General features: G+C 48.0%; 1 protein-coding gene across 1 annotated transcript in view; it reads right to left on the reverse strand.

Annotated features, from left to right (window-relative positions):
- The window catches only part of LOC138303522 (zinc finger protein 282-like), a 28,689-nt gene that overhangs the window by 7,490 nt on the left and 7,898 nt on the right, over positions 1 to 13,301 (reverse strand). The window contains exon 4 of the mRNA XM_069242727.1: positions 4,890 to 5,003. Within this exon, the coding sequence (XP_069098828.1) occupies positions 4,890 to 5,003 (114 nt within the window). The remainder of the gene's footprint in view (positions 1 to 4,889; positions 5,004 to 13,301) is intronic.

Genomic DNA, 13,301 nt, shown 5'->3' on the forward strand with positions numbered 1-13,301 from the left:
TTTGGAAATTGTGGATGAAAATGACATTCAAACACCACGTGGTGCACAAAGCAGTTATTTCAAATTTCCAAATTGCTACAGTTTTTGTCCTTCTGATCGATCTCTTTGGATGTGTGTTGTTAAAAAAAAAAAAAAAAGAAATGATGAGAATTGTGCTGTGTGACACCCACAGAAAATTGCTGCCACGCATACCAAAAGGGAAAACGTGTATTAAGCCACTTCAATGTGTACATTAGAACATCAAGTTAAAATATTGTAACTACACAAACCGAACTGTCTGGCTCACGTTTGCTCACCCCAACCCACGAGCACAGTTCGTGCAACGTTAGCAAACATTGTGTGCGTGTCGGAAAAGTAGGAGCAAAGCCAAACAGTCTTGCTTCAGCAAAAAGAAAAAAATGTTTACTGCCGATGCTAAGTAGCACAGGCAATTAAAAAAAGCAATGAGGCATTTACGTATAAGATGTATCACACTAGGAAAGACCTCCATCAAGAGAACCGGGGGTTCGATATTGACGAGTGTGCGCCAGCCTTGGCCTTCAGGAGGTCCTACCTCTCCCCCCAGTGGAGAGAGTGGCCAGTACCAAGATGCTAGCTTCTGCCTAGACTGCTATCCCAATTCTCTGCACTCCTGGTGTTTTTACCCAAGGTTTCCTGTACGGATGTTAACAGCCTCCACCTGACTTGCTATGGGGGGTTCAGCAGGAAGAGAGTGGCCTTGCGGAAACTATATAATCCTCCAGAGAGGGGACGGCTGGGAGCTCCACAGAACAAACTGCATCACGTGGCGGTGCAGCTATAGGGGCCAACTCGGTGACTCTCACCTACCTTTGATTCAGAGGGGGCGAGTATACTCATGGTACTGCAGGGATGAACAACCACGTGTGGCTGCTCGACCTACACAGGCCTACCTCCCCAGTGGGCAACCTCGCCAAAGTGGTCACATACTAACTACTCGTACAAAAAAGTGCAACTCAGTAAGAACACCCCACCCTACTGGCAAAGTCTCGCAATATGGGCGCTCCCTAACACACGTATGGTTGCTCATCAAACGACTTGGTGAAAGTGGGGGTCAGCACGGCATAGAAGGGGAGCAATTTCTAAGGTATAATGCTCCAAACAGCATGATCAGAGCAGTATAGGGACCAGACCATAAAGAACCACCGACATCCAACACATTACACCTATTGCGCGTTCACAGTAATGGCAGAAGAGCTGTCACTCTGCTCTACGGAGCCCTACTGGGGACTCAGAAGTCTGACTATCCAGCACTCGGGGAACGATGAGCCCGGATTGTCAGGCAGGAACCGACACATAGTTGAAGTCCGCGCTGGAACATGTTAAGCAGGTGTTACGGAACTCCTGCCTCAAATTCACTTAGTTCAATTTTGTGAATTGCACTTACCAAATGCCTAAGTGGATCAACCACATGTTCCCGAAGGCGACGCCCAATTGCCCTTGATGCCTGTTGAGAGGCTGAATTTTATAATATGGTCTAGACTTGACCCGTGGTTGTGCGTGTCTGGTCAGTCAGAGGCCATCACAGAGGAAATCACTGGCAGTCTGCTGGTGGTGGACCCTCTTGGGGATAGAGACACGCACCAAGAAGGATAAACGTGCAGGGCCCGATTCAGAAAGGTAAACATAGACCAAAACTCTCAGTTTGTACTTAAAATCTAACATTAATTCTAGTAAAGTTAGACTTTTGGACTAGGTTTAGCCTTTTGGTCTAAACGTAGACCTTTGTGAATCAGGCGTCACAATGTTCATAGACCTAGCGTATTTGTGACGAACAGACAGATAGCAATGACATGGAAGGCCCCTCAGCACTTGGCGACCTCACCCAATGGGTGACTGCCGTGATCGCTGTGAGGAACTGCTTGAGCGAGTGGGTGATAAGAGACGCCGTAAAGATGCTTCAGACACGTACACTGTGACAAACTCGGACGAGCGGCCATCCTGAACTCCTCTTTGTGTTGGCCAGTAGATCGCTAGCAGCGGAGAGAAAGACCAGTGCACACTACAACACATAGAGAAACAGACAGGGACACTGTACAGCACAGTTGGTGGGACAGAGAACACTGGATTGCGTCACACGCGTACGGCACTAGGACAGCTCTCCTCCAAGGCAGGAACCCACGCCTCAAGGTTTGACGAGGAGGGAGTCCAAACACAGTAGGACCCCTGAAGTGACGGACCTGACAAAAGAAGAAACAGAGCCTGTTTATTTCCACTGAGTTCAACGTTGGTTTCGTCCCCATGGTGCTTATGTTTTTTGGGGGTCTCAACATTACCTGGATGCATCCTGAGATAGAGAGGTTATCTGTCTGCAATGTGCAAGTGATGGTGATTCTCTCACTGCCACAGTGATGTAAAAACCAATGAGGATCCACTTGAAAAACACATGATGCATATATGTGCATGTGTTACCATGCATCCCTCATGAGGCTCTGCATCCCTACGTTACCATGCAAGTAGGCAGGGGCCATAACGCATCAGCCTTTTGGGTTTAATTTACTGCTCCAGCATGGTCGATGCACATCACGGAGTGGTAAATTAAAAAAATGTAAAGGTGCACAAAAGCACAGTGAAACATATTTTTTATCATCAAGTCGCAGCTGCTAGGATTCCAAGGAAGTAGAAAAAAGTGAAAGAAAGAGACGCAGACAGGATAGAGGAGCAACTGCAGAACAGGTGGGGGCTGGGGGGTTAAAGTGCCACAAGCCGCAAGCGCAGCGCGGGGTAAAGGAGGAGCACAGGGGGAGGTGTTAAAATAAAAAATACACAATAACAACAGATCAAGCAGGTGGGGAAGTGGCAAACAGGAGAGAACAAGAAAAAGTAGTTCCCTGAAAGTGACCAGCGTAAGGATACAACAAATCTAATCAAAATGGTGCAAAAGAAGCTACGGCCAGCCAAGTTGTTACCGCTGCGTGGCCGCCAATGCGGCCGCACTTCCGCGGTGGCCATTTCAACATCCACGCTGGGTCGGCGGACGGAAACCGAGTTTCTGTTCGCCGGCCCAGAGGGGATGTCGGCTGCAACACGGGAGCCGGCTCCAAATGGAGCCGGCGGTGTTGCGGCGGTGCGGCAGGTGCAGTTGCACCCGTCGCACTTTTCACTGTCTGCTATAAAACCGCCAGCACGAACACGGTGGGGATTACCGCTGTATTCATAATGACCCCCTAAGTGTCTCGGTAAGCCAGGGAGCAGAAGGGATGCTCCTATTCTTGGAGGCTTTAGAGCAGGCAACTAACTTAGAGAAGGTATCCTGAAGGTGATCTGTGTAATAACGAGATGGCTGTTCTGCGTCAAGAGGGAGATTAGGTTGTGATTTAGCCAGATGATGGGTGAGGAGAGAATGTCAAAACTGAGATGGGTGGCTTGGATTAACGCCCTTGGAATGTCCTGTCAACATATTTAACTCAAAGATAATAGCATGATGGTCGGTCCATGATAAAGGTAAAACCTCTTTAATATTGATCTGAGCATTATTGGTAAAAAGGCCTTCTAAGATGTGACCGGCCAAATAAGTTGGAGTATTAATTCTTTGCGTAAGCCCCATCGTGCTCAAGGTGCCTAGGAGGGCTAGTGTGTCTTATCTAATGAAGCTTCTAGGTGAAAATTAAAATCGCCTAGTTGGCTGATGTTCATCTTGCAAGCCATGGCCTCAAGAAGGGAACCAAAGTTATTTACAAAATTACCTCTAGGTACAGCAGCATGCCTTTGTGTGAGTACTTGTTCAAATTTAGATTAAATATGAAGGCTTCACAGTCAGGGGAAGGGGATCTCTCAAATGCCGCTGTGTAGCTATCACGGTAGATCAGACCGAGCCAGACACCTCTTTTCGAGGGTCTTTCCTCTCTATAGACTAAGAGACCAGGCAGTATTGCAATGCAGAAATCAGAGCCAGCTGATGGATCTGCCCAGGTTTCAGTAATAAAAAGTAAGTCAAGGTGCTGACTATTAATCAAGCAGGCTATTTCAATGTTATGCTTGGGCAGAGACTGTGCATTAAGAAGCGTGCCACGTGAGTGTGCAGTGGCAAGAGTAGGACGGGAAGCCAGGTCTGTAGTGTTGTTGTCAGGAAGCACGAGGAGCGTGATAAGTTCGCACCGAGCATGTGTGACCGTGCGGCGAGTCTGAGCAGAGACACTGGAGCAAAAAGTAGGAGTCTTGAAACTGATGTCAAACTGCACGTGGGGGAGGACAGGTCAGGCGGTCTGAGGGTGAAAGCGCAACTGTGGCAATGGGTCTTAGTCCTCGATGAGAGTTTCGCCAGGTCAAACATGAACAGCTAGAGAGTAGGCTAAAAGTGTTGAATGTATGCAATTCCTTAACAGTGTGTGTATTAAGAAACTGCTGATAGGGCTTCTAGTCGGGCAGGGGTCCTAGCGCTCGGCGGGATCCGGCCGTAGATGGGCACAGACGGGCTTGCTTTTGGCACACCTGCTGCACAGACGGGCTGACCCCAGAGTTAAATAGCCCTCCATGAAGGGGGTGTGGCCTCGTACTGGGTGCCAATGCAAAAAACAAATGGGCAAATAAAACGGGACCTAAACCGGGTCCAGCAACCCCTACAGATCTGACAGGTTCTCTGCAAGCGCTCTATACTTGGAAATAAATGCACAGTTAAAATATCAGTGCAAAACTTAAAACAATAAAACAAGTCAAAAGGGAAGACGTGCCCCCCACTAAGATGGCGGCCAGACTAATGGGAGCCAGGCTGCCTGGGACTGTAAGGCTGTATGGTGAACCGAGGAGAGGGGCCTTGCAGAAGATCACGATGTTTACTTAGCACCATGTTTTAACTCTGTGGAGAGGTGCTTGTTTGTAAGCTGTTTGGAATCAGAATACTGTAGATATCTCTTCATTTAATTGTTTCTCACCTGTGCTAAGGCGTTCATGTACTTCCTTCCCTTCTGGGTCCTGTGGATTGTTCCACTGCGGGGACTCATCGAAATTTACCTTGAAGCACATCTCAGGGTCCTCCCTTGAATCACCTGTAATACCAAAACAAAATTCCAGTGTTTACATATTCTTTCAAATTGGCCTGCTTTGAGCTTCCCCCGAGAGCAAGGTCCTCGTTGGGTTAACAAATCCCTCTGCCGTCCTTGTGTTAGTCACCTTGCAGGACTCTGCCGACTGTAGCACCTGGAAGCCCGTAGGACTCACGGGGTCATTAGCTCTTTGGGGCCTCACCTTTCGACAAATAATCCTCTGATTTAAGGAATGCTGGCTTTTGTATAATGAAGACCCAAAACATTTGAAATGTGCTTTGATTAGACATCACTTTGTTTTAATGGTAACAGCTTCCCGTACACATTTATTTTTACCACGAGTACTTCATTTGCCTTCAGTATATACATTCCTCCATGTCTCCCTCTGTAGCTCAGTCTCTATCTGTTGTTTCTTTAATGTCTCCTCTATCCTTATCCCTTGTTGGCCCCCCGCTTGTTCCCTCAATAGTTATCACTCTTAATCCCTCACTGTCCCTCTGGCTCAACTTTGCCTTCCTTTTTATCCCTCAATGTCTCCCTCGTTCTCTTTTATCTCAATGACTTCCCTCTTGTTTCCTCAATATTTCCTCTCTCTCTTTCTCATCCCTCATGTTCTCCTCTTTTGTTCTCTCAATATTACTCACTCTTAGTCCCTCACTGTCTCTCTGGCTCAATTTTGACTTCCTTTTTCCATCCCTCAATGCCCCCCCTTGTTTCTTGAGTTCTTGTCTCTTTTTATATCTCAGTGTCTCCCTCTCTTGTTTCCTTAATACTTCCTGGCTCCATATACCCCACTGGCTCCCTCTTGTTTGTTCAATGTCACCTCTCTCTTTTTCTTTCAATGCCTCCCTCGATTTTACCCTCACGCTCTACCACTCTTGTTTTTTCTCACATTTGTCTCTTTGGATTTCTACCACTCTCTACTCTGGGTGATTCTCTTTTGGCCCTCCTTATTTTCTTGTTTTAGCCTCTCTTTTCTTGTTTTAGCCCATAATGAGATTCTCTACTCAGACATGAGCCTCTTGGCTGTTGCTTCTCTGATGGTCTCCTCGTGAAGCTTTGCTTCACTATGGGCCAGATTTGGAGGTAGCTGTTAATGAAAGGTTCTCAGATTTATTGAGGTAGTGGTAAATCCGCCAGTAGAATGTCTTCCACCACCACAGAGCAAACATTTCACCAGGGGCCCCTCCTCCGTACTTAGCACTTCTTCTATAAATAAGATGATTTTCCATTGTTGACGGATTCTGATGCTCTCATTATGAGTGATCCAGTTTCATGTACAATAATTATTACCACACGATAAAAATGATGGCACTGAGTTGTTCAGAATGTATTGTGTGGAATGAATATTGCCTATCGTGAGTTTACCACATCAAACCACATGCCCTGTATTTATTGGACATGTTCCTTCTGATAAATATCACATTTATCCAAGGGATGTTTTTTTTACCACCAAGTGAGGAAAACAAACTGCAAAACTCATACTTCTGTTACATGTGCAATAGGAGTTACTGGGCCACTCGTGATGAGGCCCTAATTCAAGCCCTAAATAACTCAACTGCAAGGAATAGAAAACTTGTAAATTGTTCCCTTGTTTGCCATTGACTCTATTACTGAAAGAAGAATGGACTCTTGACAGCACTGACCGTAGTAAACATACACCTCTAAAAAAATCAGCTCCTTTGTAGAATAGTCTCTGGCTGAGTCCAGGCATCTTTCACATGCGTTGGGGGAGAAGCCTGAGGGTGAAACTGCAAGCACTGGCCACATGTTCCAATTTACTAATATTTCGACAGAAACCAGAGCAAAAATGCAGAATATGTAAGTGAAGTCCTTTCTGTAGCTAGGCATGTGCCCCCTAAAGGCCTGTAAGTCAAGAGCAAACTCTTTGGGATCTACAAGACCCCCTGACATGGTGACCGCCTGAAAGCAGAGCTCTGGCACCAGACTCAGAAAGTCTAAGCCAGGGAACCAGGGAGGGCCATCCACGCAGGAGAGAGGGCAGCAATGAGCTGGAACATAGTTCCAGCCCCGAAAAGACAGTTCAGCCGCCTTCACCTGTGCATCCAGTAGGGCATCAGAGTGACAGAGAGTGATAGATTTTGCTTTGGCTGGCTGCCTGCCTGCCTGATGGGTCCCACCAATTTGAAGAGCTGCCTGGTGACTGGGCCTATATTTATTGCTGATCCCAGACCACCAGCACAAGTCCTCCCGCTCTACATACCACCAGGGGCAGTAGAAACACTGGTGGGAACCAACAGCGGCTGGCTGGATGGAGAAGCTGCCCAGGAACCCCTGACAACATGCATGGACATGTCGGCAACCAGGTGGTGTAGCAAGGAGCCCGATTGCCCCAGTTGCTGACCTGGGAACCTCTGTCCTCCTCAGTCCCTCAGTAGCAAGTCTGCATCCCTCTTTTGGTGTCGGGAGAACCCACGGCCTTCTGCCTGGTAAATAGGACTGAAACCATCGAAACAGCAACCTGAGCCCAAGATACACCCATAAACACTAAACTGCTACCCTGTTAAGCACCAGGGCGCCAGGCTGCTTGTGCTGCACCAGCTGGCGACTCTGTATTACTGCACAGGTGACTGCAAGTGGGCCCATGCAGACCATTCACTCTCTTCGGCCCATGCTCAGCACCCTCCATGTTTGCCATGGGACGAACATGTCCTCCCCCACACGATCAGACTCCTTGGCCACACCGGCTGCCACCACCATGGACTTGGACAAACTGGACATCATCCTCGAAGCCAAAGAGACATCCTGTACATTCTTAGTGGCCAAGATAGACTCAGTATCCATGGATGTGGCTCTGCTACGTGACAACCATCGGAAATTGTCAGAGCCTGTCACCCGATCAGAAGGGGCTTAGACAGAACTACAACCCCAAACTACAAATCTACAAGCTCAGGTACATGATCTTGCAGCAGGGTTTCGTTCCTAGAGGGATGGGCAAAGGATGCAGAGGGCCTCTCCCGCCGCAGGAACGTACAGGTGGTGGGCCTGCCAGAAGGGGAAAAGGGCCATAACGGAGAGGGCTTCCTGGAGGTCTAGCCCTCCCCCCAGGAGCTCACCCCTATTTTTTGGTTGACAAAGCCCACCGGGCACCCCTGCATCGACCTCCACCCAGAGCACAGCTGCAACCAACTGTGACCAAGATCCTTCTACAGAGACCGAGAAACCTATCCTCAACAGAACCTGATAGTTGTACCCCATCCTCAAGGACAATTACTGTATCCTCATTTTCCAGGATTATACAATGGCGGTTCAGAAGAAAAGATTTTCCTCCTTGGGTATTAAACTGAAGTTTAGAGATATGGGCCTCAGATATGCGTTACTATTCCTGGCAAAACTCAAAATTTCTGCCGACCAGAACACCCACTTCTCTGACCCTGGGGGTGCTTGGGCCATGGGTGTCTGATTTCCCCACATGTGTACCTAGCACACCAGCTCTACCCAGCAGACAGTCCAGATACACCATCTGGGAGATGCCCCTTTCCACTGGCCTGGGGTGAATTGTCTCCCCCTGCCTTCTTTAGCAGAGGCGGAGATGTGAGCCCTATCCCCACCCACCTACCTAGGCAGAATCTTAAACCACCTGACAGGATGCGTAACAAGCCCTGTCTGTGAGAAAGTAGCCTCTTTCTAGCCTTGTTACCCCCACTTTTGGCCTGTTTGTGAGTGTATGTCAGGGTGTTTTCACTGTCTCACTGGGATCCTGCTAGCCAGGGCCCAGTGCTCATAGTGAAAACCCTATGTTTTCAGTATGTTTGTTATGTGTCACTGGGACCCTGCTAGCCAGGACCCCAGTGCTCATAAGTTTGTGACCTATATGTATGTGTTCCCTGTGTGGTGCCTAACTGTCTCACTGAGGCTCTGCTAATCAGAACCTCAGTGGTTATGCTCTCTCATTTCTTTCAAATTGTCACTAACAGGCTAGTGACCAATTTTACCAATTTACATTGGCATACTGGAACACCCTTATAATTCCCTAGTATATGGTACTGAGGTACCCAGGGTATTGGGGTTCCAGGAGATCCCTATGGGCTGCAGCATTTCTTTTGCCACCCATAGGGAGCTCTGACAATTCTTACACAGGCCTGCCACTGCAGCCTGAGTGAAATAACGTCCACGTTATTTCACAGCCATTTTACACTGCACTTAAGTAACTTATAAGTCACCTATATGTCTAACCTTTACCTGGTAAAGGTTGGGTGCTAAGTTACTTAGTGTGTGGGCACCCTGGCACTAGCCAAGGTGCCCCCACATTGTTCAGGGCCAATTCCCCGGACTTTGTGAGTGCGGGGACACCATTACACGCATGCACTACATATAGGTCACTACCTATGTGTAGCTTCACAATGGTAACTCCGAATATGGCCATGTAACATGTCTAAGATCATGGAATTGCCCCCTCTATGCCATCCTGGCATTGTTGGCACAATCCCATGATCCCACGGGTCTCTAGCACAGACCCGGGTACTGCCAAACTGCCTTTTCAGGGGTTTCACTGCAGCTGCTGCTGCTGCCAACCCCTCAGACAGGTTTCTGCCCTCCTGGGCTCCAGCCAGGCTTGGCCCAGGAAGGCAGAACAAAGGGCTTCCTCAGAGAGAGGGTGTTACACCCTCTCCCTTTGGAATAAGGTGTTAAGGCAGGGGAGGAGTAGCCTCCCCCAGCCTCTGGAAATGCTTTCATGGGCACACATGGTGCCCATTTCTGCATAGGCCGGTCTACACCGGTTCAGGGACCCCTCAGCCCTGCTCTGGCGCGAAACTGGACAAAGGAAAGGGGAGTGACCACTCCCCTGACCTGCACCTCCCCTGGGAGGTGCCCAGAGCTCCTCCAGTGTGCTCCAGACCTCTGCCATCTTGGAAACAGAGGTGCTGCTGGCACACTGGACTGCTCTGAGTGGCCAGGGCCAGCAGGTGACGTCGGAGACTCCTTCTGGTGGGATCCTTCAGGTGTTGCTGGCCTGTCTTCTCTCCTAGGTAGCCAGGCCCTCTTTTCTGGCTGTTTGGGGTTTTCCTTAGATAACGAATGCAAGAGCTCATCAGAGTTCCTCTGCATCTCTCTCTTCACCTTCTGCCAAGGAATCGACTGCTGACCGCGCTGGAAGCCTGCAAAACTGCAACAAAGTAGCAAAGACGACTACTGCAACTCTGTAACGCTGATCCTGCTGCCTTCACGACTGCTTTCCTGGTGGTGCATGCTGTGGGGGTAGTCTGCCTCCCGTCTGCACTAGAAGCTCCGAAGAAATCTCCTGTGGGTCGACGGAATCGTCCCCCTGCAACCGCAGGCACCAAAGAACTGCATCACCGGTACCCTGGGTATCCTCTCAGCACGACGAGCGAGGTCCCTTGAATCCAGCAACTCTGTCCAAGTGACTCCCACAGTCCAGTGACTCTTCAGTCCAAGTTTGGTGGAGGTAAGTCCTTGCCTCCCCACGCCAGACTGCATTGCTGGGAACCGCAACTTTTGCAGCTACTCCGGCCTCGGTGCACTTCCGGCAGAAATCCTTCGTGCACAGCCAAGCCTGGGTCTACGGCACTCTAACCTGCATTGCACGACTTTCTAAGTTGTCCTCCGGCGACGTGGGACTCCTTTGTGCGACTTCGGGTGAGCACCGTTTCACTCCTCTTCGTAGTGCCTGTTCCGGCACTTCTGCGGGTGCTGCCTGCTTCTGAGAGGGCTCCTTGTCTTGCTGGGCGCCCCCCCTGTCCCCTGACGCAATTGGCGACATCCTGGTCCCTCCTGGGCCACAGCAGCATCCAAAAACCCTAACCGCACGACTTGCAGCTAGCAAGGCTTGTTTGCGGTCTTTCTTCAGGAAAACACGTATGCACGACTCTCCACGGCGTGGGGCATCCATCCTCCAAAGGGGAAGTCTCTAGCCCTTGTCGTTCCCGCAGAATCTTCAGCTTCTGCTGTCCAGTAGCAGCTTCTTTGCACCCACAGCTGGCATTTCCTGGGCATCTGCCCATCTCCGACTTGCTTGTGACTTTTGGACTTGGTCCCCTTGTTCCACAGGTACCCTCGTTTGGAAATCCATCGTTGTTGCATTGCTGATTTGTGTCTTTCCTGCAGAATTCCCCAATCACGACTTCTGTGCTCTTTGGGGAACTTTAGTGCACTTTGCACATACTTTTCAGGGTCTTGGGGTGGGCTATTTTTCTAACCCTCACTGGTTTATTACAGTCCCAGCGACCCTCTACAAGGTCACATGGGTTTGGGGTCCATTCGTGGTTCGCATTCCACTTTTGGAGTATATGGTTTGTGTTGCCCCTATCCCTATGTGTCCCCATTGCATCCTATTGTAACTATACATTGTTTGCACTGTTTTCTAATACTATACTGCATATGTTTGGTATTGTGTACATATATCTTGTGTATATTTGCTATCCTCATACTGAGGGTACTCACTGAGATACTTTGGCAAATTGTCATAAAAATAAAGTACCTTTATTTTTAGTATATCTGTGTATTGTGTTTTCTTATGATATTGTGCATATGACACTAGTGGTACTGTAGGAGCTTCACTCGTCTCCTAGTTCAGCCTAAGCTGGTCTGCTAAGCTAAGCTACCATTATCTATCAGCCTAAGCTGCTAGACACCCTATACACTAATAAGGGATACCTGGGCCTGGTGCAAGGTGTAAGTACCCCTTGGTACTCACTACAAGCCAGTCCAGCCTCCTACACTGTCCACTGGGCTGAATCCTCTCATGATTTATCTTGGGTCCTCCCTTCCTTGCCATGGCCCCCCCTCAACAATGTCCACCCTCCCCTCCGCCTCATTGGACACTCTTCTGACCACTCATCACTTTTTCTTTTAAAATCCGTTGCCTATAGGGAGTCAATTCAGACTAATTTGCTTATCTTGAAACACACTGTAATCTTCTCTGTTCCAAATTTAAAATCAATAAAAATTGCTTTAAAAAAATAATTGAGGTGTTGATCCACTCTTGAATTCATTCTGTTTGTCACGTTAGCGGTGGGAGGGGGCACCAAGGGCCAGATGTATCAAAAAACCAAATTGCATTTCTTAAATAGCGAATTTTAAGAAATCGCTATTTAAGAAATGCAAAATGGTATGTATGATTTTTGCGATTCGGTAATAGCGATTTCTTAAAATTCGCAAATGCTATTACCGAATCGCAAATAGAGAATCCAAATCCATTTGCACCTATGGGCCTGCTGCAAATGGTTTTGCATTTCCTAAATTGCGAATTCCAGTTAGGAATTAGCAATTTAGGAAATGCAAATCCCAGGGTGTTGGGGGCCTAAGGCCCCCTCTGCTGCACTCCAAAAATATTTTTGGGTGGACATGTGAAGCACACACATTTTAAAAATTTGCACATGGTTACCACCAAACTTCTGTTGGTGGTAATTGCATTTCCTTAATGCCCAATTCGCATTTAGGAAATGCTTGATACGTGTGCTTAAGAAATCGCAAATAAGGATTCCTTATCTGCGATTTCCTATTTAGAGAGTCGCAATTTTAGCGATTCCTTAAAATTCCACTGCGAATGCCTTTCATACATTCTGAAAGGCATTTTTGCATTCGCAAACGGCCGAATTTTGCAATTCGCACCGTTTGCGAATGCAAATTCGCTTGATACATCTGGCCGTAAGAGACTAGAGCATCCGCCCTTCCCTTCCACTCATTTGTCTACTTATTTCTGGAAAGACTACGTAAGTAGAGTCAGATTGCTTTAAAAGTGATATGAACATTTGTTGAACTGACTGAAGCAATTTAGCTCCTGAAAGAATTGAACAGACACAAAGCTTTGTCCTTTGGTGATAAGCATGAGAGAGAAGGACATGTGTTTCCAGTTGCAGAATTGCGCGACCCATCGCCATGAGCTACGGCTCATATCCCGGCTCCCCCTTAAGCACATTGCTTCGTGTCAGCCGAACCTCTTCCACTGCGCCTCGTCTCCTAAGCAGCAGATGTTACTGCAGCTCGGATTCATCCAGATCACAATGTGCGGTTCACACAACCACATATGCTTGTAGTTTGATAGACAATAATGTTGTTCCATATGTGTTAACAATACTGCCATATATACATCACCTATGTAAAGCAGACATCTCTGGGTTTACCATGGTAACGTTCTTATGACACGGGGGATACTTTTCAATGTTTCTATATTCGTTTTCTTTTAATGAATGACAATCAATGTAGAGAACCCAAACACGCCAAAATGAAACATACAATTTACAAATGTTTTTGCCTAAGGCCCTTATTACAGGTTGGACTCTAATCCTGATGGACCTGGCACCACCGAGATTCATGAGA

Source organism: Pleurodeles waltl, chromosome 7 (genome assembly GCF_031143425.1).
Source record: "Pleurodeles waltl isolate 20211129_DDA chromosome 7, aPleWal1.hap1.20221129, whole genome shotgun sequence".
Classification (NCBI taxonomy): Eukaryota; Metazoa; Chordata; class Amphibia; order Caudata; family Salamandridae; genus Pleurodeles; species Pleurodeles waltl.